This window comes from Mobula hypostoma, chromosome 12 (genome assembly GCF_963921235.1).
Source record: "Mobula hypostoma chromosome 12, sMobHyp1.1, whole genome shotgun sequence".
Classification (NCBI taxonomy): Eukaryota; Metazoa; Chordata; class Chondrichthyes; order Myliobatiformes; family Myliobatidae; genus Mobula; species Mobula hypostoma.
The window spans coordinates 54,663,635-54,688,449 of record NC_086108.1 but is presented as its reverse complement, the minus strand read 5'-3'; the positions used below and the strand labels follow the sequence as shown (position 1 = coordinate 54,688,449).

At 42.1% G+C, this 24,815-nt stretch overlaps 1 protein-coding gene across 2 annotated transcripts in view; it reads right to left on the bottom strand.

Annotated features, from left to right (window-relative positions):
* Nucleotides 1–5,354, bottom strand: part of dnajc6 (DnaJ (Hsp40) homolog, subfamily C, member 6) — a 132,986-nt gene extending 127,632 nt beyond the window's left edge. Inside the window, exons 1-2 of one of the 2 annotated variants that reach the window (XM_063064144.1) lie at nucleotides 5,287–5,354; nucleotides 4,539–4,632 (exon numbers count right to left, since the gene is read on the bottom strand). In XM_063064144.1, the coding sequence (XP_062920214.1) occupies nucleotides 4,539–4,569 (31 nt within the window). In that variant the 5' untranslated portion in view covers nucleotides 4,570–4,632; nucleotides 5,287–5,354. Of the gene's footprint in view, nucleotides 1–4,538; nucleotides 4,894–5,286 lie in introns of those variants that run through there. The other variant, XM_063064145.1, reaches the window with a different exon arrangement.
* Between the last annotated feature and the right edge of the window lie 19,461 nt (nucleotides 5,355–24,815).

Here is a 24,815-nt window from a genome sequence, read left to right as displayed (position 1 = left end):
TGCTGTGGAAGACGTCCTGCCTCGTCCCTGTGCTGAAGACGCCGCACCCCAGCGGCCTCAATGACTACAGACCGGTGGCATTGACCTCCCATATCATGAAGACCTTGGAGAGACTTGTTCTGGAGCTGCTCTGGCCTATGGTCAGGCCACACTTAGATCCCCTCCAGTTCGCTTACCAGCCCCGACTAGGAGTTGAGGATGCCATCATCTACCTGCTGAACCATGTCTATGCCCACCTGGACAAGACAGCGAGCACTGTGAGGGTCATGTTTTTTGACTTCTCCAGTGTGTTCAACACCATCCGCCCTGCTCTGCTGGGGGAGAAGCTGACAGCGATGCAGGTGGATGCTTCCCTGGTATCATGGATTCTTGATTACCTGACTGGCAGACCACAGTACGTGTGCTTGCAACACTGTGTGTCCGACAGGGTGATCAGCAGCACTGGGGCTCCACAGGGGACTGTCTTGTCTCCCTTTCTCTTCACCATTTACACCTCGGACTTCAACTGCTGCACAGAGTCTTGTCATCTTCAGAAGTTTTCGGATGACTCTGCCATAGTTGGATGCATCAGCAAGGGAGATGAGGTTGAGTACAGGGCTACGGTAGGAAACTTTGTCACATGGTGTGAGCAGAATTATCTGCAGCTTAATGTGAAAAAGACTAAGGAGCTGGTGGTAGACCTGAGGAGAGCTAAGGTACCAGTGACCCCTGTTTACATCCAGGGGGTCAGTGTGGATATGGTGGAGGATTACAAATACCTGGGGATACGAATTGACAATAAACTAGACTGGTCCATAAGACAAAGGAGCAGAGGTAGGCTATTCGGCCCATCGAGTCTGCTCCGCCATTTTATCATGAGCTGATCCATTCTCCTATTTAGTCCCACTCCCCCGCCTTCTCACCATAACCATGGTCAAAGAACACTGAGGCTGTCTCCAAGAAGGGTCAGAGCTGTCTCTATTTCCTGAGGAGACTGAGGTCCCTTAACATCTACCGGACGATGCTGAGGATGTTCTACAAGTCTGTGGTGGCCAGTGCTATCATGTTTGCTGTTGCGTGCTGGGGCAGCAGGCTGAGGGTAGCAAACACCAACAGAATCAACAAACTCATTCGTAAGGCCAGTGATGTTGTGGAGATGGAACTGGACTCTCTCACGGTGGTGTCTGAAAAGAGGATGCTGTCTAAGTTGCATGCCATCTTGGTCAATGTCTCCCATCCACTACATAATGTACTGGGTGGGCACAGGAGTACATTCAGCCAGAGACTCATTCCTCCGAGATGCAGCACAGAGCGTCATAGGAAGTCATTCCTGCCTGTGGCCATCAAACTTTACAACTCCTCCCTTGGAGGGTATGACACTCTGAGTCGATAGGCTGGTCCTGGACTTATTTCATAATTTACTGGCATAATTTACATATTACTATTTAACTATTTATGGTTCTATTACTATTTATTATTATGGTGCAACTGTAACGAAAACCAATCTCCCCCTGGGATCAATAAAGTATGACTATGACTATGACTACAAATTTTGAAGAGGAGTGCCCAAGCTTTTGCATTCCACTGTATGCTCTTCCAGACCAAGACAAAATTCCTTTCACTCCACTCAGGAAAAGCTCTCCCTAAGGCACCAATGTATCATTTCATTGATCCTTCTAAAGATCCTGGTGAAAGTATAAACTAAGTGCGGAATTTGTTGTGTCTTCATACTGTAAACTGAGCTCCATTTTAACCTTCCTTGAGCATGAAGCAAAGCTTGAAGTTAGGATCCTTTCATTAGCTAACATTTTCGCAGTCTACAAGAAACCTGGACTCAATTTTCCCTGGTAATACTTTGAAGTATTCCGGGTGCATATTCACTAGTGGGAAGACTGCTACATTAATTCAACACTAAACAATACTCAGGGCAGAGAACCAGCTACATAGACCAGTTATTTCTTGCACATACTTTCCTAGAGTGTTTAACTAAGACACAGGTACAAGCATAACATTTGAGGCACATCACAAGCTTATGATTCGGAGATCACCATTACTAAGACACATTCACCATGTAAAATACTAAACAATTCCAACAAATTCTTCAGTGCAGCTATGTCCTCTTAGTATATGGCAGATGTATGAATTCAGTACATTAAAACAAGGTCATCATGTCTCACAATCAATGAGAACATGGCGTATTTCCACAATACAGTTTAAAGATTTTAACATTTAGATGTTAATTGAGGATAAAGAAGAAATCCATGCGATATATTACAATGATTTTTATTGTCAAGGTGTCTGTGCTTAAACCATAGGACATAGAACAGCACAGGAACTGGCCCTTCAGCCCACAATGTTGTGCTGAACCAAATGGATAAGTAATCAAATAGCCAACTAAACTAATCCTTATGCCTACATAATGTCCATATCCCTCTATTTTCCTCACATTCATGTGTCTATCTAAATGTTTCTTAATAGTCCCTATTATACCTGCCCCTACCACTGCACCAGGCAGTGCATTCCAGGCACCCTCCACTCATTGTGTGGAAAAACTTGCCTCTAACATCTCCTTTAAAATTACCCCCCCCATCTTAAATGCATGCCCTCTGGAATTAGACATTTCAACTCTGGGAAAAAGATACTGTCTGTCTACTCTATCTACACCTTTCATAATCTTATAAACCTCTATCAGATCTTCCTCAGCCTCCACCACTCCAGAGAAAACAACCCAAGTTTGTCCAACTTCTCATTATAGCACATGCCCTGTAATCACCTCTGCGCCCTTTCCAAAGCCTCAACTTCCTTCGTATCATGGGGTGACTAGAACTGTATGTAATGCTTCAAATGCAGCCTAACTAGTTTTATAAAGCAGCAACATAACTTCTTGCCTTTTGAACTTATAACAAATAGTAAAGGCAAGCATGCCAAATGCCTTCTTAACCACCTTATCAACCTGTGTAGCCACTTCCAAAGAACTATGAACTTTGACCCCAAGATCCCTCTGTTCATCAACACTGTTAAGGGTTTTGCCCTCAACACTGTAAGGATGTGATGCTAAGGCTTTATAAGGCACTGGTGAGGCCTCACCTTGAGTATTGTGAACAGTTTTGGGCCCTTCATCTTAGAAAAGATGTGCTGGCATTGGAGAGGGTCCAGAGGAGGTTCATAAGGATGATTCCAGGAATGAAAGGGTTATCATATGAGGAACATATGGCTCTGGGTCTGTACTCGCTGGAATTCACAAGGATGAGGAGAGGATCTCATTGAAACCTTTCGAATGTTCAAAGGCCTAGGCAGAGTAGATGTGGAAAGGATGTTTCCCATGGCGGGAGAGTCTAGGGCAAGAGGGCACAGCCTCAGGATAGAGGGGCACCCTTTCAAAACAGAGATGCGGAAAAATTTCGTTAGCCAAAGGGTGGTGAATTTGTGGAATTTGTTGCCACATGCCTGTGGAGGCCAGGTCATTGGGTGTATTTAAAGCAGAGATGGATAGGTTTTTGATTGGACATGGCCTCAAAGGTTATGGGGAGAAGGCCGGGAACTGGGGTTAGGGAAGAGAAGAAAAAGGATCAGCCATGATTGAATGGCGGAGCAGACTCAATGGGCCAGATGGTCTAACTCTGCCCCTATGTCTTATGGTCTTATGTACTGTCTCTTTACATTGGACCTGCCAAAGTGCAACACTTCACATTTGGCTGAGTTGAACTCCATCTGCCATTTCTCAATCCATGTCTGCAACTGATCTATATCCCACTGTACTCTTTGCTACCCACATCTACATTATCCACAACACCAACAACCTTCTTATCATCTGCATAGATACTAAGCCCCCAACTACATTTTCATCCAGGTCATTTATGTACATCACAAACAGCAGAGGTCCCAGTACCAATCCCTGCAGGACACCACAAATTACTGACCTCCAGACAGAATAACTCTCTTTGACCACCACCCTCTGCCTTCTATGGGCAGGCCAGTTCTGAATCCAAATGGCCAATTTACTATGGATCCTATGCATCTTAATCTTCAGGATGAGCCTTCCTTGATAGACCTCGTCAAATGCCTAAATCTACATGGACAACATCCCCAGCTCTACCGTCATCAATCACCTTCAACACCTCATCAGAAACCTCAGTCAAGTTAGTAAGTCATGACAAGACCAGATTGTAAATCCTGATTTCTTTCACAATAGAAACTGAACATTTCTGAATTTATGGCAATAAAAGAATTTTTAAAAAATGAAAGCATGCTTTTTTTCTCTCCTGTCAGAAAAACCTCAAGATATTACATTAATTTTAAAACCAAATATGGAATTTGATGAACAGAAGTAAAGAACAGCAAGATTATATCTGCTGTGAAATACTTTTTCTCAATCTTACATCATTTCAAGAATGCCACAATGTTTAAAGGAATATAGTGAAGTATCCAGTTACTCAGTAACACATAGTGTTCTGCATATTGTTTGTATAATATATAATTATATTAATTTATGTCATTTTGTGCATTTCTAGCCATTATGAACATTTTTTTCAGTTAGAATAGATTTAAAATTCACTCACATTCTAATTTTGTATTCCCTTGGTTCCACATTTGTCTCTACTAGGCTTCAGGCTTGCTTCTGCTGGCTGTAATTAGCTTTAAATCTCCATCGGACTGTCAGGCAGATGTAGAAGAAAACAAAAACAGCAAGTGGAAAGGGATTATGACCGTTGCCTTGAAAAGTACTGAATGTGTACTCTTATCAATGCGGAAAGTGATCCCTGTTTCACAGATCCCATTTGTTCCTATCCCTTTGCATAGAGGAACTCTGTACAGTACGGCGTTGAATTCCAAAAGGTTGCCAATGCCTTGCAGAAAATCAGACATTTAATATACGTTAAATAGAACAAATACACAATATTTTTTCTGTACTGAACTAACTAGTATATCCACCTTAAGTTATCATTCCATTGTATTCAGAAATAGAATATTATTGAATTCAAAAGAGCCAATTGTTTGAATTAATTCATTTGTGTATTGACAAATTTAAGAAAATGACTTGAAGACAGAGTTAGATAAAAGCATTCAAAAATACAACGACTAGCAGTGCTGTTGTGATATAAAGGGTTTCAAAGCCTTTTATACTGCCTAATCATTTGGTACGTAAGTTTAAAAATAGCATTGTCCTTTTGATAATATCAGAGTGCAGGTTTTGCATTTTTTATGTTTTGGAACAGTATGCATTCTTTAGAGATATCTTTGAAATGTTCTGCATAATTTATTTGTTATCTTTGATGTCATAAACTAATTAGTCATCATTCTCCCTACCTTTAGTTGCAGTCAGTGTTAAATCCTTTCAGACCCAGGATCAGCTGTAGAATTGTGCAGGATTTCTAAAATGCTGACCTTTGATTTGTCATTCACATGCAGTCAAAGGTCAATATTCCATCCAATAATCCGAGGCTGCTGATGCACAGCACTCTTACGTGATTATGCCCCGGTAGGCAGAGCCATACAGAAGCACAGGAAGCAAACGTCTACACGCACAGCCCAGACAGATGGCATGGAAAACAATACTGGAACTGCCGTTGCTTTATAACAAAACAACTGATTCAATTAAAGTCATCCAACCTTTCACTTACAATTCAGTAATTGAATCCTGCCTCTGCTTTTATTAAAATGTATTAGCCTGGAAAAATATATATCTTCATTTTTAGTTCATTGCATTTTAATCTTTTTAAAAATCCTCCATTCTTTCTTTTTTTCATTTCTGCTAAAGGCATTGACTCACGCTGGGTATAGTTGTGGAAGCAAATGGTCATTCATTCGATATATCTTCAAGGCAGTGATTGTTGGCTGACTGCCTGCCAACCCTGCCTAGTACGACAGAGCACAATACTGACCTCAAATGATATCTGTGTATCAGCAATGGAAGTTATGCCTTAAAAAAAGAAAAAACTTTCGCAGAGCAGTGCAGTTGAACGAATAGTGGTGCCAAGTTCAGCTATTTATTTAAACTGTTTGTTTCAGACATATCGAATCCATGTCCTTAGACTTAAGAGTGTAGGGACACCTGGAAAATGATTAGTTATACCAGAGGCAAGTTTAATAAAATTTATTGATGTATTAATTTATGTATCATTTATCATATAATCATTTATTTATCACATTCATGTATTAACTAGACAGCTCCAAAAACATTGAGTCAACTAGCTTTTTGATTTTCAGGTCCTGAAGGGTCTAGATTTCAGTGAATGCAGACATGGCCTGCTTCGTATCCTGAGCTGAAGTGTGCAAACAGCAAGCAACCTCACCTCTGACCTTATGATGCTAGACTGGATATCTATGAGATTGAATCACTGAAGCTGGTGGACCCTGAACACTGTTCTGAGGAACTCCTGCAATAAGGTCTTGAGCAAGATCACTTCCTTCCTGAGACAATAGCCTTGCCAGCAGAGAACTTGCCCTTTATTTGCACTAACTATAAGTGCACCAGGGCTTCTTGATGCCCCTCTTGCCCAATGCTGCCTTGATATCATGGACAGTCCTTTTCAGCTCATCTCTGGAGGTCATCCTGTTTGTTTACGCCTGGATCAAGGCTGCAATAAGAATTACAGACAAGTTGTAGAAAAGCTGAACACGAAGGAAGGGGATGAGCTACTGGTGAATAAATGGTGCTTGAAAGCACTACCAACAACAGCTTCTGTCACTTTTCTCATGATTTAGAACAGAGTGATAAGGTGTTAGTTTGCTGGATTGGATTTACCTCACGTTTTTGTTGACCCAGCATAGCCAGCAGCTTACCACTCGGTCAGGTAGTTTCTAACATTGTAAATATACTGGGACAGCTTTGACAGAGAATAGTTAATTCTGGAATTCTCGTCATTCTCAGCCATTTCCTGGTATCATGTGGAATTAATCAAATTGGTGGAATACTATTACTGGCCCTCGCATGCTGGGTTCTGTTTTTGTAGTGGTTGGGGTATTCGTTCTCCTGTTAGCTGTTAGTGTGATGCTATTATGGCTCAGGGCATCTGAGCTTGGAGTTCAATTTTAATGCTGTATGTAAGAAGTTTGTACGTCGTTCCTACAAGAGCGTGGATTTCCTCCGGATGCTCCCACATTCCGAAGGTTAATTGGTCATTGTACATTGTCATGTGATTTGGGTAGGGTTAAAATGGTGCATTGCTGGGCAGTGTCGCTGTTTGGGCTGGAAGGGCCTGGTCTGTGTTGTATTTCTAAATAGATAAATGACTGGAGGTAACATGACTATGTAGCTTTGATTTGATCCATTGGTTCTGGGGTCACTAAGGCCTGTATACTGCATGCAGATTTAGCTGGTGAAAAGACAAGCAGATCCCTATTGCAGCTTTGATATGCCGGCAGCTCGTTCTTACACGTGGATTGTGCAGCTCCCAGTGTTCCCTTCAAAAGTCATCATTGAATGAGGTTTTCTCCCTGGTAGAGAGGAGGTTGATCTCGATCCTAATGTAGCAGGTCAAGTTGGTATTCAATCCTGCTGCTGCTGGCAGCTCAGAGCTCCTTACAGATTTCCAGTTTTAAACTACCTGAATTTGTCCATTTTAGCTGAATCGTGATGTCATATGAAGGAAGGACGTTGTCTCTACATGAACTGTGCAGTGGTCACACCTATCGTCATGGACAAACATCTCTGCATCACGTAGACTGGTAACGATAAGGTCGGGTAGGTTTAAGTCTCATGATACTCAGTCATCTTTTGCCACGTACTGTGTCCAGAGCTACGCCCTTCAGGAGTCAGTTAGCTCAATCTGTGGTGTTACTACTGAGAAAAGCAAGGTCATAGATATTGTAAATCAGACCCAGAGTACACCCTACTGCTTCTCCTGATGTTCTTCCATGGTGCTGTTCAACATGGTGAAATACTGATTCAGTAGCTTAAGGGGGACAATAGGTAGTGATCAGTAGGATAAATGGTGTCTGAAGTCCATGCTGCGGGCTGTCATGGCCATTCCTTCTCAAATGCATACTGTTATGCCACCAACTCTGATAAGTCTGTCCAGCCAGTAAGACAGTATCTAGCCAAGGACTGTGACGGAGGCATCTGTATAGCAGGATTCTATGAGTATGACTGCATCAGACTGGTGCATAAACAATCTCCCCAGGTGAAACACCAGTTTCAAGATGTTTGTGATGAGAAATTTGGAATGATTTGGACTAAAATTACTTTCCTTTTGCCAAATCCAAATCTTTGGTGGATGCTTGGTGTCCATCGGTCTTATTCTTATCATGTGTCAATCTAGTGGTTTTTGGAATGACGCAGTCCTTTCAGAATCCTGGTGTGGGTCAATCACATTGCTGTTTGTCTAAAATCAAATGAAAGCCACACTGAATAAAGGCAGCAGGTTTCTTTTCCAGAAGGATAATCATGAACTAAATGAAGTTTACTAGAATCAAGTATTTTCATGGTCAGTGTTACCGAGACTGGCTATTTTAAAATTATTTTACTTAGTTTTCCAAGTTCTATGGTGGATTTGAAATCACGTTTTTGGATCTGAGGCATAATAGAAAAGATAAGTGAGTAAATGCAGAAAATAGTGAAAATGCATTTTGTCAGGCAGCTACTGTGGAGCAACAGTTACTATTCAGATCATTGACTATCAGTTTGAATGAGAGCATTTTCTGTTTTTGTTTTATATTTCCAGTATTTACACTATTTTGATTTCGGTATGGGAGTAATTGCAGCTGCAAAACCAGTGTTGCAAAAGGAGTATCAAAGAATGGGGATTGGAAGCTTGAAGCTGCATTTGTAAATGACTCGGGAACTATTTTCGAGAGTAGAAGGAAGTGGAGAAGATAAGATGTGGAGAACATGAATGGTGTAGAATAAAGAGAAGTGTTTCCAGAGTCAAAGATTACTTCCTAGTGGGCACACTGGGCAGGGCTGCCAGAGAGACGTCAGAGAGTGGTATTGCTGGGTAGCTCATAATAAACCATGGACATTTGGAGAAAGCAAAGCACGATACAGAGGAGGCATGAATGCTTATCAGAGGAAACTGAATTGAGATTGGGACTGGAAACTCCAAGAGAAACAAAATTATTGACTGACCAGGCAGAAGCAGGAAGATCAAAAAATAGTGCTTAGAAGATTCTGTTGTTGTTTATGAAATGCAATCATTAGTGGTGAGGCCCTCTTTTCCAAGGAGAAGCTCTTGGGCAGCTCTTTTCTTGAACTGCAGATTGAAGTGTTCCCACACTGTTGATGATGTGGGAGTTCTGGATGAACATCCAATGGCAATGAATAAATGGTGATACATTCTCAAATCTTTGTCACCCAGAAAGAAACTTGTAGGTGGTGCTGTTCTTATACATCTTCTAATATTGTCCTTCTAGGTGGCTGAGTTCACAGGTTTGCTTCACATAAACGAAAAGGTTTTAGTGGATTTATGCAATTGCTGTTTTCAAGTATGCCCATAGTAGCCATGGGGGTGCAGATGGTGCAGAGAATGAATGCTTGGAATGATGAAAGGATTTGTCACTAAGAGTGCTGTTCTGTCCTAGGCAGCGCTGAGCTTCAGTGCTGCTGGAACTGCTCTGATGGAATAGGCGCAAATGGAATTGATCCTATCGTACGCTTACACCATGGATGTTAGAAATGCTCTGGAGAGGTAGGACACGAGTCATGTACCGCAGAATTCCCAGACCCTGACCTAGTTTTGTATCTGCAGTTTTTATTAGATATTCCCATACACAACAGGCTAGTAGTGAATTTCCAAGATGTTGATGACAATGTTTAGCCATCAAAGGCTGTCTAGATCCTGTTGCATTTGGGATAATAAAATTAAAGCATCCCATTCTGAGCATTATGAGCTTCAGAGCAGTTGCTAAGATACAGAAGCTCAGGTGGTTAACAAAAAAAAGGGAGGAGACAAATTTGAAAGAATCCAAACATAGGATACGTGACATGATGGAATAAGCTTGATGCATTATTGTGCCTATCTTATCTTAATAGCAATGTTGTTACCAGAGTCAGAAGGTTTTGAACTGTAGGTTGCACCCTGTTTGTGTCCCAGATGTTCACCTCTTCACTAATCACCTGTCTGAAAGTTGTACCAGCAGGAAGGACGAGTAATGCAGAATCAAGGGAACACCACAACCTGATTCACCACTCCTCATCACATATCATGTTAACTTGGAAAAATATTGTATCATCTGCATTGATATTGCATCAAATCCTTGAGCTCCCTGCCCGAGAGTATTGTGGTACCTTCACCAGAAATATGCAGGAAGGACAGTTATGGGTGAGCAATAAATGCTCGCTTTTTCCTAAATTCCCATATCTTAAAAAAAGAACTGAAAGTTTGAAGTTGCAGTTAAGACCAGTGGTGTCCTACACAATGGGTGCCAGAATGCGAATGGCATTGGGCTAGAATGTACTAACCTTCAGTAAGTGTGTGGAAGTCGTTCATTCCTTCGGCAGTTGAGCAGGGCACGACTGCGCAAGCGCATGTAAGTCGGACCGTGAGGCAGCCAAAGTATTTAAAAGAGAGCAGATTAACGGAGCGGGCGACGGAGTAAAGGGAGACAGAGTAGGAAGGCTTTGGCTCGAGCGGCTTCAGCGAGCAGAGGCTGAGGAAGAGCTTCACTCCAAGTGAGGTAAGGCCGGGTAAGTTCCTTTAATAAATCTAATTACCTTAGGAGTAGATTATGGAGACAGCAGTTAAGGCAGTTGAGTGCTCCGTATGCAGTATGTGGGAAGTCAGGGCAAGCACAATTGTCCCTGATGACTACACCTGTAAAAGGTGCATCCAGCTGCAGCTCCTGACAAACCAAGTTAGGGAACTGGAGCTGGAGCTGGATGAACTTCGGATCATTTGGGAGGCAGAGGCAGAAATAGAGAGGAGTTACAGGGAGATAGTCACCCCTAAGAGTCAGGAGACAGGTAGCTGGGTGACTGTCAGGAGAGGGAAGGGGAATAGACAGAATGAGCAGAGCACCCCTGTGGCCATTCCCACCAATAATTAGTACATCGTTTTGGATACTGTTGATGGAGACAATCTACCAGGGACAAGTTGCAGTGGTTGCGTCTCTGGCACCGAGATGGGACCCTCAACTCAGAATGGAAGGAGGAAAAAGAAGAGAGCAGTAGTGATAGGGGATTCGATACTTAGGGGGACAGATAAGAGGTTCTGTAGAAGAGATGGAGAATCCCAGATGGTCTGTTGCCTCCCTGGTGCCAGGGTCTGCGATATCTCGGATCGAGTTCTCAGTATCCTCAAGAGGGAGGGTGAGCAGCCGGATGTCATGGTCCATGTAGGGACCAGTGACGTGGGTAGGAAGAGTGAGGAGGTCCTGAAAGGTGAGTTTAGGGAGTTAGGCGCCAAGTTAAAGGACAGGACCTCCAGGATAGCAATCTCAGGATTGCTACCAGTGCCATGTGCAGGCAGGGTTTAGAAATAGTAAGATAGCGCAGATCAACACGTGGCTGAAGACATGGTGCAGGAGGGAGGGCTTCAGATTTATAGATAATTGGGCAGTTTTCCAGGGAAGGTGGGACCTGTTCCGGAGGGACGGTTTACATCTGAAGTGGAGGGGGACAAATATTCTTGCAGGTAGGTTTGCTAGAAAGGCTCCAGTGGATTTAAACTAGATATGAGGGGGGAGGGGAACCAGAGTGTAGGAACAGATGTAGGGAAGAAAGAAGAAAAAGAAAATAGTAAAGTTGTTTGCACCGTTAGTGATAAACAGAGAGTATGAGGTGGAAAATTTCTTAAATGCATTTATTTTAATGCTAGGAGCATTATAAGAAAAGTGGATGAGCTTAACGCATGGATTGATACCTGGAAATATGATGTTGTAGCTATTAGTGAAACATGGTTGCAGGAGGGGTGTGATTGGCAACTAAATATTCCTGGATTCAATTGCTTCAGGTGTGATAGAATCAGAAGAACAAGAGGGGGAGGTGTTGCATTGCTTATCGGAGAAAATATTACAGCGGTGCTTTGGCAGGATAGATTAGAGGGCTCGTCTAGGGAGGCTATTTGGGTGGAATTGAGGAATGGAAAAGGTGCAGTAACACTTATAGGGGTGTATTATAGAACACCAAATGGGGAGCGAGAATTAGAGGAGCAAATTTGTAAGGAGATAGCAGATATTTGTAGTAAGCACAAGGTTGTGATTGTGGGAGATATTAATTGTCCACACATAGACTGGGAAGCCCATACTGTAAAGGGGCTGGGTGCTTTGGAGTTTGTAAAATGTGTGCAGGATAGTTTTTTGCAGCAATTCATAGAGGTACCAACGAGAGAAGGGGCAGTATTGGATCTCCTGTTAGGGAATGAGACAGATCAGGTGACAGAGGTTTGTGTTGGGGAGCACTTTGGGTCCACTGATCACATTGCTATTAGTTTCAATATAATTATGGAGAAGGATAGGTCTGGACCCAGGGTTGAGATTTTTTGATTAGAGAAAGGCTAACTTTGAGGGGATGCGAAAGGATTTAGAAGGAGTGGATTGGGACAATTTGTTTTATGGCAAGAATGTAATTGAGAAATGGAGGTCATTTAAAGGTGAAATTTTGAGGGTACAGAATCTTTATGTTCCTGTTAGATTGAAAGAAAAGGTTAAAAGTTTGAGAGAGCCATGGTTTTCAAGACATATTGGAAACTTGGTTTGAAAAAAGAGAGATATCTACAATAAATATAGGCAGCATGGAGTAAATGAGGTGCTCGAGGAATATAAAGAATGTAAAAAGAATCTTAAGAAAGAAATTAGAAAAGCTAAAAGAAGATATGAGGTCGCTTTGGCAAGTAAGGTGAAAATAAATCCCAAGGGTTTCTACCATTATATTAATAGCAAAAGGATAGCGAGGGATAAAATTAGTCCCTTAGAGAATCAGATTGGACAGCTATATGTGGAGCCAAAAGAGATGGGGGAGATTCTGAACATTTTATTTTCTTTGGTATTCACTAAGGAGAAGGATATTGAATTGTGTAAGATGAGGGAAACAGGTAGGGAAGTTATGGAAATTATGTTGATTAAAGAAGAGGAAGTACTGGAGCTTTTAAGGAATATAAAAGTGGATAAGTCTCCGGGTCCTGACAGGATACTCCCTGGGACCTTGAGGGAAGTTAGTGTGGAAATAGCAGGGGCTCTGACAGAAATATTTCAAATGTCATTAGAAACGGGGGTGGTGCCGAAAGATTGGTGTATTGCTCATGTTATTCCATTGTTTAAATGGGGTTCTAAGAGTAAACCTAGCAATTAATCAGCCTGTGAGTTTGACGTCAGTGGTGGGTAAATTGATGGAAAGTATTCTTAGAGATGGTATATATAATTATCTGGATAGACAGGGTCTGATTAGGAACAGTCAACATGGATTTGTGCGTAGAAGGTCATGGTTGACAAATCTTATTGAATTTTTTGAAGAGGTTACTAGGAAAGTTGACGAGGGTAAAGCGGTGGATGTTGTCTATATGGACTTCAGTAAGGCCTTTGACAAGGTCCCACATGGAAGGTTAGTTAGGAAGATTCAATCGTTAGGTATTAATATTGAAGTAGTAAGATGGATTCAGCAGTGGCTGGATGGGAGATGCCAGAGAGTGGTGGTGGATAACTGTTTGTCAGATTGGAGGCCGGTGACTAGTGGTGTGCCTCAGGGATCTGTACTGGGTCCAATGTTATTTGTCATATACATTAATGATCTGGATGAAGGGGTGGTAAATTGGATGAGTAGGTATGCAGATGATACTAAGATAGGTGGAGTTGTAGATAATGAAGTAGGGGGGGTTTCAAAGGTTGCAGAGAGATTTATGCCAGTTAGAAGAGTGGGCTGAAAGATGGCAGATGGAGTTTAATGCTGATAAATGTGAGGTGCTACATATTGGTAGGACTAATCAAAATAGGACATACATGGTAAATGGTAGGGCATTGAAGAATGCAGTAGAACAGAGGGATCTAGGAATAATGGTGCATAGTTCCCTGAAGGTGGAATCTCATGTGGATAGGGTGGTGAAGAAAGCTTTTGGTATGCTGGCCTTTATAAATCGCAGCATTGAGCATAGGAGTTGGGATGTAATGTTGAAATTGTACAAGGCATTGGTGAGGCCAAATTTGGAGTATTGTGTACAGTTTTGGTCACTGAATTATAGGAAAGATGTCAACAAAACAGAGAGAGTACAGAGAAGATTTACTAGAATGTTACCTGGGTTTCATCACCTAAGTTACAGAGAAAGGTTGAACAAGTTGGGTCTTTATTCTTTGGAACGTAGAAGGTTGAGGGGGGACTTGATAGAGGTGTTTAAAATTATGAGGGGGATAGATAGAGTTGACGTGGATAGGCTTTTTCCATTGAGAGTGGGGGAGATTCAAACAAGAGGGCATGAGTTGAGAGTTAAGGGGCAAAAGTTTAGGGGTAACATGAGGGGGAACTTCTTTACTCAGAGAGTGGTAGCTGTGTGGAATGAGCTTCCAGCAGAAGAGGTTGAGGCAGGTTCCATGTTGTTGTTTAAAGTTAAATTGGACAGCTATATGGACAGGAAAGGAATGGAGGGTTATGGGCTGAGCGCAGGTCGGTAGAACTAGGTGAGAGTAAGAGTTCAGCACGGACTAGAAGCGCCGAGATGGCCTGTTTCTGTGCTGTAATTGTTATATGGTTATATGGTTAAGTGGTTCATAGGGGAATCTCGGCATATGACAGTGTGCATCCCAACTCAGTGCTGAATCCAGGGTGGAGATCCCTTCAGCTTCAGTGGAAATAGGATAGTTAGCTTACATAATGCAACCCAATTCAATCTAAAAGGGATCACCAACATTAATTGTGCCCTTAGTTTCAGTTAACTGTCTTTGGTTTCTTATTTTACTGAATTATTTAAGTAAATATTTAAGAAAATAATTTCTGTATTTTTATAATGTAATTCCTCGGTTCATATTTTTTGCTGTTATGCTGTATGTATTTCATTTAGCAGTTCTGTAAGAGCAGTCTGCTCTATTTTCAGTTTGTTTGGGTTATTGTTGAAGATAAGAGATGGGAGGAAATGTGTGTCATCCAATTAGGATGATCGAATTAAGGGGAGGTTTCTCAGGTGAGGGACACTAAATTTGGGCTTTGGACTTTTGTTTGAGAGGAGATGAAAAGGGAAGACGCATGAGAGAAGAGGTCATAGGATTCGACCCGGAGCTGGACCATGATTCGACGAAGCTAGGGGTGAGATTGATCGAGGATCAGTGACTATGGAGAAACTTTGAGCTCCAACTTGTGCACATTTGACTGTTTCATTAAAGTGGGCCCTTTTGTTCTTTACTGACCCTTTAGTCAAAATAAGATTGATAAATATAATCTTTGAATCGTGTGCAATGTACTGTCTGTAATTTCATGACACTAACTTGTAATGGTAGCAATGACACAGCAGCCACACAAACAAGGTTTAGGCTGGGAGAACGCCTCAATCTGACGGGTTTGGTGGGACCAGAGGTTGCCTTCCCTAGACTTACGCAGCCAAGGAAAGCAGAGGGTTGCAATAATTGTTTAAATACATTTGACCAGTGAATTGATCACCAGAGGCATTAAAACATAGCAGAGGCCATCTGGGATCTGGAATTAGGGCCTCAGGATTCATCACCAAACGTCAAGTCTCTACTTAAGGACTGATCCACAATGCCAGCCCGCCTCAGCAGCCAAACCTACAGCTGATAAAAAAACTATTAGGCAAAGACAAACTTCATGAAGTTTGATGTAAATTATTGGCCTTGTTGAGAAATTCATTCAGTGGCAAAATACAGAAAGCAACATTTCCAAGTCTGCTTGTTGCACAAAGTTGTACCTTGTCATTCAATACTTCATAAGACCATAAGCATAGGAGCATAATTAGACATTCGGCCCATCGAGTCTACTCCACTCTTCCATCATGGCTGATTTATTATTTCTCTCAACCCCATTCTACTGCCTTCTCCCCATAACCTTTGACACCCTACTAATAAAGACCCTATCAGTTTCCACTTTAAGTGTACCTAATGACTTGGCCTCAACAGCCATCGGTGGCAATAAATTCCACAGATTCACCATTCTCTGGCACAGATATGAAAGCTTCAGAAAAGACTTTAATGGATAAAGGATAGAATTGTAGAGCCAGACAGCACATACACTCATTGGCCACTTTATTAGGTACTTCCTGTACCCAATAAAGTGGCCACTGAGTGTGTGTTTGTGGTCTTCTGTTGCTGTAGCCCATCCACTTCAAGGTTCAACATGATGCGCATTCAGATATACTCATCTGCACACCACTGTTCTAACCATGGTTATCTGAGTTACTGTCACCTTTCTGGCAGTATGAAGCAGCTTGGCTATTCTTCTCTGACCCCTCTCATTAACAAGGCGTTTTCTCCCACAGAACTGCCACTTACTAGGTGTTTCTTCTTTGTTTTATACTCCATTCTTGATAGACTCTTGAGACTGTTGTGCATGAAAATCCCAGGAGATCAGCAGCTTCTGAGATTTTAAGCCACCCCGTCTGGCATCAACAATCATTCCACGGTCAAAGTCACTTAAATCACATTTCTTCCCCACTCTGTTGTTTGACCTGAAAAACAACTGGACATTTTGACCATGTCTGCGTGCTTTTATGGATTGAATTGCTGCCACATGATTGGCAAGTCATTGGCTTTTACAAGCTGATGTATAGGTGTACCTAATAAAGTGGTCACTGAGTGTAGGTGGACCTTTTCAGCTCAACTTGTCACTAAACATGATGTCCATCTATGCTAACACACTTGCCTGCATTACACCTGTACTCCCCTGTGCCTTTCCCAATCAAACACCTTCCAAACATTGTATATCCATCTGCTTCCATCACCTCCTCTGTCAGGTCTTTTTAGAAAACCACTAACTTCTGTGCAAAAAACAGAGATCTCCAAGACAAAGAAAAAGATATGGCAAATAGATCTCAGTGTCTGTAAGACCATCTGACATACTGTAGAAGCAGAATTAGGCCATTTGACCCATCAAGTCTGAACCACCATTCCATCATGGCTGATATTTTAGCCCTCTCAGCCCCATTCTCCTGCATTCTATCCATAGCCTTTGACATCCAGACCAAACAAGAACCGATCAAACTTTGCTTTAAATATACTCAATGACTTGGCTCACTGTCATCTGTGGAAATGAATCCCACAGATTCACTTCCCTCTGGCTGAAGAAATTCCTCCTCATCTCTGATCTAAATGGATGTCACTATGTTCTGAAGTTGTGGCCTCCAGTCAAAGACTCACCCACCACAGAAAACATCCTCTCCATATCCACTCTATCCAAACTTTTCAATATTCGATAGGTTTCACTCAGATCTGCCCTCATTCTTCTAAACTCAAGCAAGTATAGGCCCAGAGCCATCAAACATTTCTCATGCTCGGAATCATTCTCATGAACCTCCTCTGGACTCTCTTTAGCATATCCTTTCTTAGATCAGGGTCCCAAAACTGCTCACAAAACTCAAAGTGCAATCTGATCAATGCCTTATAAAGCCTCAGCATTACATCTTAGTTATTATATTCTAGTCTTCTCGAAATGAATGCAAACATTGCATTTGCCTTCCTTACCATTGACTCAGCCCGCAAGGTAACCTTTAGGGAATCCTGCACAAGAACTCCCAAGTCCCTTACAATGTCTGAATTTTGAATTTTCTTCCCAATTAAAAAATAGTCTATGCCTTTATTCCTTCTATCAAAGTGCATGACTGTACAATTCCCTATACTATATTCCATCTGCCACTTCTTTGACCATTCTTCCAATCTGTCTAAGTCCTCTGCAGACTCTATACATCCTCAGCACTACCTGTCCCTCCGCTTATCTTCGCACCACCTGCAAACTTGACCACAAAACTATCAATTCCATCATCCAAAACTGTTGACAGGCTACGTGAAAAGAAGTGGTCCCTGCAGAACAATACCAGTTACTGGCAACCAACCAGAATAGGCTCCCTTTATTTCCATTCTTTGCCTCCTGCCAGTCAGCTAATCTCCTATCCACGCAACTATCTTTCCTGTAATATCGTGGGCTCTTGTCTTGTTAAGCAGTCTCATGTGTAGCACCTTGACAAAGGCCTTCTGAAGATCCAAGTAACCAACATCCACTGATTCTCCTTTGCCATCTACCTGTTATTTCCTCAAAGAATTCCAATAGATTAGTCAGGCAAAGTATGCTTATTTTATATAACCTTGAAGCAAGGACAAGGTGATGGGCATGTTAGGAGAAGAGAAGGGGTAAGAGGAGAGCCAGAATGGGGAACGGAAAAACAAAGTAGGGAAAAGGGAAGAAGTTACCAGAGGTTAGAACAATTGACGGTCATGCTGTCTGATTGGAGGCTATCCAGATAGAACATGAGGTGGTTCTCCTCCAATCAGAGAGTGGCCTCATACTGCAGTAGAGAAGGCTATGGACCAACATGTCAGACTGGGAATAGGAAGTAGAATTTAAAAAGGTGGCCACCGATAAGACCAATCTTTTGTGGTGGACAGAGCAAAGGTGCTTACTGAAGTGACAATGCATTCCACAATGGGTCTCACTGAGGTAGGGCAAGCCACACTAGGATCCGCAGATTTAGTAGATGACCCCAAATGACTCACAGATGAAGTGTTGCTTCAGCTGCAAAGGCTGCTTTGGGCCCTGGATGGCAGTGAGGGAGGAGGTGCAAGGGCAAATGTACCACTTTTCTTTCCCTAACATACTTTCACAACAGTGTGAGACATCTGTGTCGGTTTGCCACCAGACTGAATAGTGTTTAGTATCAATGTCTTGTCAGACATAAGAATAGAAATCAAATATTGGGCAGAGGGGCCAACAAATATAAAGGAAATGATGTCCTTTGCCTAGCATTCAATCACATCCCAAGGTTTTGCATATGGTGCATGGTCTGTGAAAATTCCATAAGTTCTAAAATTTTTCATGCTGTAATGAAATGGGATCTTTCCGTCACCTGTGAGGCCAAATAATTCTGAGTTATTTGTACAAGCTTAGAAATAGTGGAGCTTAGATGCAATAAGAGAACATTTTCAAAAGGCAAGGGTAACTCCAGAAAAATTGTATATTGAAATGATATAATAAGAAAGAATTTAAAGAAAAAAAGATTTGGGAAAAAGCATTTATTCAGATGCTACTGTCCAAGAAAATTCTCAAATAGGGAATCTACAGGATTCAAGTCTCCATGCATTAGGAACCTTCTTTTGGTCAGAGAACCAAGGGAGAAGGAAAAAAAAACAAGTGGAATAAATAATGTTGTGTAAATTTGAAGCTCAGTATCCCATCACCATAGGTTATCACCTGATAAAATTCCCTTCAACTCTTTTTGCAACATCATATTTAATCAAAAAGAGGTAAATGTATACTACATAAACTTAAATGATACAAAGGAAATTACAATGTATTAATCAGAGTCAGTGTGTGCCTACCCTTGTTAGCAAGCTATTTAACTTTCCAAGCTATTGGTCTTCTGGGACTTTGTAGACATAAATTTGATTTCGTAATCCTTGGGGCAATTAATATTTTAAAATTAAATATTAGAAGCAACCGGAGAATGGGCCCTTATATAAAATATTCACATATTACTTGCAAGAAGTATTATAGCTGAAATCTTTAATAATTAAAATTAAAAGGAAGTTAATTAATTGAGCCAGTGACTTATGATTTGACAGACTTGACCTGTACATATACATATGGGTCAGAGTATCAGTCATTCATCACAAGCAGAGGAGCACCATGTCTTAGCCAACATCCACCTGCAACAGTTTGTGGTGTTTAATGATCTGGTATAAAGATAATATCCCCCGCCCCTTGATGTAAGGGAACTCAGGCCTATAACTATGATGGCATAGACACTCCAGCTGTGCCTAGCAAAGCATGGGCTCTTCCTTCCCTGGCACAGTGTCAGAGTGGGTTATGTCCATCGAGTTCTCAGAGTAGCATTTTTCATTTCATTTTCACCAATCTATTCTGCTCACAGCAAATATTGTTTGTATTATATTGAAAATAAATACCCACAATTTATTCATTCCAAAGTGCAAAGTATGCAATCAAAATTTATGAAAAGCACTTCACGTATCATTAGCATACGATGAAACCTTTGATTTTGCAGTGGGGAAGTTTTGTCTATTAATACACAGCTGAATTACAAGTGCAACAAAATTATGTTTATCTTTATTTTACAAATATTTTATTTGAAAAGGGGCTACTGTCATCAAAAAGCCTAAAATATGACATATTATTTCGATAGAGGTGTAACAATTACCAGTTGGGGTCACATCTAGCTTGGTGACTGTGTCTAACTTCTTGCCTGAAAGAAACATGCTGCTTTGGAACCTCCATTCTTCAGAGCCTGTCCAATGGCATCCAGGTGAGAAAAAAAAATGCTGCTTCTGTAAGTGGTTCTATTCAATTTTACAAGGTGACAGCTTCAGACCAAGTGGGCCGCTGGATTGATGGGTGATACGCAAAGTACGTGTGGGTACATATATAAATCGGTGCATATTTCCTCCACAAGGACAGAACCACATCTAAAAACATCAGTGATAGCAGTGTGATCAGTCGAGCTGAGTGTTGTATTCTCCTAAGGAGCTGCATATTGGTGGGTGTAGAGGCCAATCCAGGATCTAAATATTCTGGTGCAGTGTGGGCAAGGGTAAGTGGTGGCTGTGGATAGTATTTGCATCTTTTGATTCTTCTGTGTCCCCTTTCACAGCTGCCATTTGTTTCCTGTGGCACAGTGGAGAACATTTTCATGAAGCACAGTTTCCTCAAACAGATTTCCTCCGTGTATTTGCTGAGTACAATGTTTTCAGATGCGATGTTGAACTTCTTCAGGCTGATACTGATTTTATCTTTCGAGCATTTCCTTTGCCCACCACGAGCTCACTGGCCTTCCTTCAACTGGGAGTAAAGGTTTGAGCTTGGCATCTGGATGGCATGGCCTATCCATCAGAGTTGGTATTTCTTTATCATTCAAAGTTCAATGTAAATTTATTATCAGAGTGCATATATATCACCATATGGTGGTCGCATCCGTTAGTCTTGCGAGACCTTGGATCTGCGCCTGTAAAGTCTTGCTTCAGTCTGTGTTAGAGCAGTGTCTGTTGTGGCTGTAGAGGCCCACACGGGAGTGACAGTCTTGGCTGCAGCGACTGCACTTGAAGGCGCTGTCCTCCAGTGTTGTCTTGGTGCTGTTTTTCCGACGAGTGCGCTTTTCTTCAGCAACAAGCCTCAGCTTCTCTTCTCCTCTTTTTAGACCTCTGCGTAGTTCCAGCCTCAGTGAGAGCGATCGCTTGCGATGTCCTCCCACCTCTCGATGTTCATTTTCAGTGACTTCATGTCTCTCTTGCAAACGTCTTTGAAACGAAGATGGGGCTGCCCTTGTGCTCTCTTGCCAGAGGCCAGTTCCCCGTACAGCAGGTCTTTTGGGATCCTCCCATCTGACATGCGGTGTACGTGGCCCAGCCAGTGGAGACAGCGTTATTGGAGCAGAGTGATGAGGCTGGGTATCTGGGCACGGGCCAGGACCTCATTGTTGGTGACTCGGTCAGTCCACGTGATGTCCAGGATGCATCTCAGGCCGTGAAGGTGGAAGGCATTGAGACACCATTCTTGTCTGTAGTAGAAGCTCCAGGTCTCGCTGCGGTAAAGCAGTGTGCTGAGGATGCAGGCCCTGTAGACTGCAACTTTGGTGTGTGTTGTCAGCTTTCTGTTCTCCCAGACTCTCTTTGTCAGCCTGGTGAATGTTGAGGCTGCTTGTCCGATCCGTCTGTTGATCTCGGGGTCTAGGGAGAGGCTGTCCATGATGGTGGAGCCAAGGTATGTAAACTCATGAACTACCTGCAGCTCGTAGTTGTTGGTGGTAATGGCGGGGGTGGGGGGGGGTGGTGCTCAACGCCTTGGCCCAACATGTTGGTTTTCTTCAGGCTGATGGTCAAGCTGAAGTCCTGGCAGGCTCTTGAGAAGCTGTCCATGAGGCGTTGCAGTTGCTCTTCAGTGTGTGTTGCCAGTGCCGCATCATCTGCAAACAACATGTCCCTGATGAGTACTTCATGAACCTTGGTTTTTGCCCTCAGCCGGGACAGACTGAACAGCCTCCCATCTGATCTGGTGTGTAGGTAGACACCTTCAGTTGATGTTCCAAAGGCGTGCTTCAGCATGACTGTGAAGAAGATGCTGAACAGTGTGGGGGCAAGCATACAGCCCTGTTTCACACCGCTGCGGATGTTGAAAGCCTCTGAAGAAGAGCCGTTGAACTGAACGACACCCTTAATGTCTGTGTGGAATGACTGAACTATCCTGAGGAGCCTCAGGGGACAACCAATCCTGGCAAGGATTTTGAACAGGCAGTCTCTGCTCACAAGGTCGAAGGCCTTCGTAAGGTCAATGAAAGCGATGCATAGTGGTTGCCTTTGCTCACTGCATTTCTCTTGTAGCTGTCGAAGGGAGAAGATCATGTCGATTGTGCAGCATTCCGACCTGAAACTGCACTGAGACTCGGGATATACCCTTTTGGCTATTTTCTGCAGTCTGTTCCGGACCACACGAGCAAAGACCTTCCCAACGATGCTCAGCAAGGAGATTCCCCTGTAGCTGTTACAGTCGCTTCTGTCCCCTTTGTTTTTATATATGGTGACAACGTTGCAGTCTCTCATGTCTTGTGGCACTGCTCCCTCTGTCCAGCACTGGCACAGTTGTTCATGCAGGTGGTTTAGCAGGACACCCTTTGCACATTTGATGGCCTCTGGTGGAATGCCATCCAATCCTGGTGCCTTCCCAGTGGGCAGGCTGTCGATGACTTTATGCAGCTCTTCGGCAGTCGGCAATGCATCAAGTTCCTCCATGACAGGCAGGCATTCCCCAGCATCTAGCGCGCTGTCCAAGATGCTGTTTTCTCTGGAGAAGAGTTCAGAGTAATGCTCCACCCATCTCTCCATCTGCTTGCCTTTGTCATTGATGGTCTCACCTGTTATGGTTTTCAATGGTGCTGTCTTGCTCTGGGTTGGCCCGATGGCTTTCTTGATCCCCTCGTACACTCCACGGATGTTGCCTGTGTCAAATGATGACTGAATGCTTTCGCACAGTTGTAGCCAGTAGTCATTTGCACAGCGTCTGGCTGTTTCCTGGGCCTTGCTTCTTGCTGTCCTTAGCGCTTGCAGTGTTGCCTGGGTGAGGTTGCGTTTGTGCTCTAATAGTGCAACACACTTCACCTCGATAACAGGGGTGAGCTTACTTGAGCTCACTTCAAACCTGTACTGTGTCTTGCCCCATTTCTTCCCGAAGGCCTTGAGTGCAGTGCTGTGGATAGTGTCCCTGAGCGAATGTAAATTTATTATCAGAGTGCATATATATCACCATATACAACACCGAGATTCATTTTCTTGTGGGCATACTCAATAAATCCATAACGGAATAATAATCATAATAGAAACAATGAAAGACCACACCAACATGGGTTTTTAACCAATGTTCGAAAGACAACAAACTGTGTAAGTGCAAAAAGAAAGAAATAATAATAATGATAATTAAAATAGCAATAATCATTGAGAACACGAGATGAAGAGTCCTTGAAAGTGAGTTTATAGGTTGTGGGAACAGTTCATTGTTGGGGCAAGTGTGAGTGAAGTTATCCCCTTTGCTTCAAAGTCCTGATGGCTGAGGGGTAATACCTGTCCTGCACCTGGTTGTGTGAGGTGCTGGTGGTGGACACGCTATACATGTTGGCCTCCTCCAGTATGCTAGTGTTAGTGTGTCTTTCTATAAGTCATGACACCAGAGTAGCTGTGGGGTGCAGGAGGAGAAGTTCAAAGTAATTTTTATTATCAAAATACATATATGTCACCATATACAACCCGAGATTCACCTTCCTGTGGGCATACTCAGCAAATCTATAGAATAGTAACTATAACAGGATCCTTGGAAGATTAATCAGAGTGCAGAAGACAACAAACCATGCAAATGCAAATACAAATAAACAATAATAATGAATAATGACTGCAAACTGCTGGCTGACTGCAAGTGGTGTGGTAAACAATGAGTTTTATACTCCCCAATGTGGAATGAAGAAAAAACAATTTCTTTCCTATTTGTGTATTAAGAGCCCAAAGCAGATCACCAGTCAGTCCAGAGTTGTAATAAGTTGACATAAGTTGTAATAGCCTCAGGTTCATATTATATGAGCCCCAGTTCCAGCATGGTCTGTCTTTGGTCTTGATGCTGAATGGTTGCTGAAATGTCAGTCGCTGTTAGGGTTACCTCCCAACATCCAACTCCATTAAAACTATTAAAATTAAATACTCAGTGAGTGGATTTCAGATGATTCATTCTAGGCCAGCTGTTTAACACTGCTAACTAAGAGAAAATGTTTCATATTGTAACTTATTTCAAAGAGTATGTGGATTGGTTAAATGAAAATATTTAAAATTGATGAACAGTATACTCTTTAGATTAACTCACACTGTTTGGGTCAGGGGAAGTGAGTTTTGGTGTACAATTATCTGACCTTAAAATGCAGAAATAGTTAAATTTTATAGCCATTGTTGGTTGTAATACAATAATTTTATTTAGAAAGTGTGCTGCATCAGCTTAAAAATAAAATATACATTGCATTTTGTATATAAACGATATATGTATGGTCTCTCAGACATTAAAATGTATATTATTTGCTGATGATACAACTATATGTTGTAGTGGGAACATCTGAAACAACTTTTGGATACAGTGGAGAAAGAACTAAAAATTATAAAGAAATGGTTTGATACTAACAAATTATCACTGAATCTAAGCAAAACTAAATTTATAATATTTGGAAACCGTGTATCAAACTCATATAGTAAACTTAGAATAAATGATGTTGAAATTGATAAGG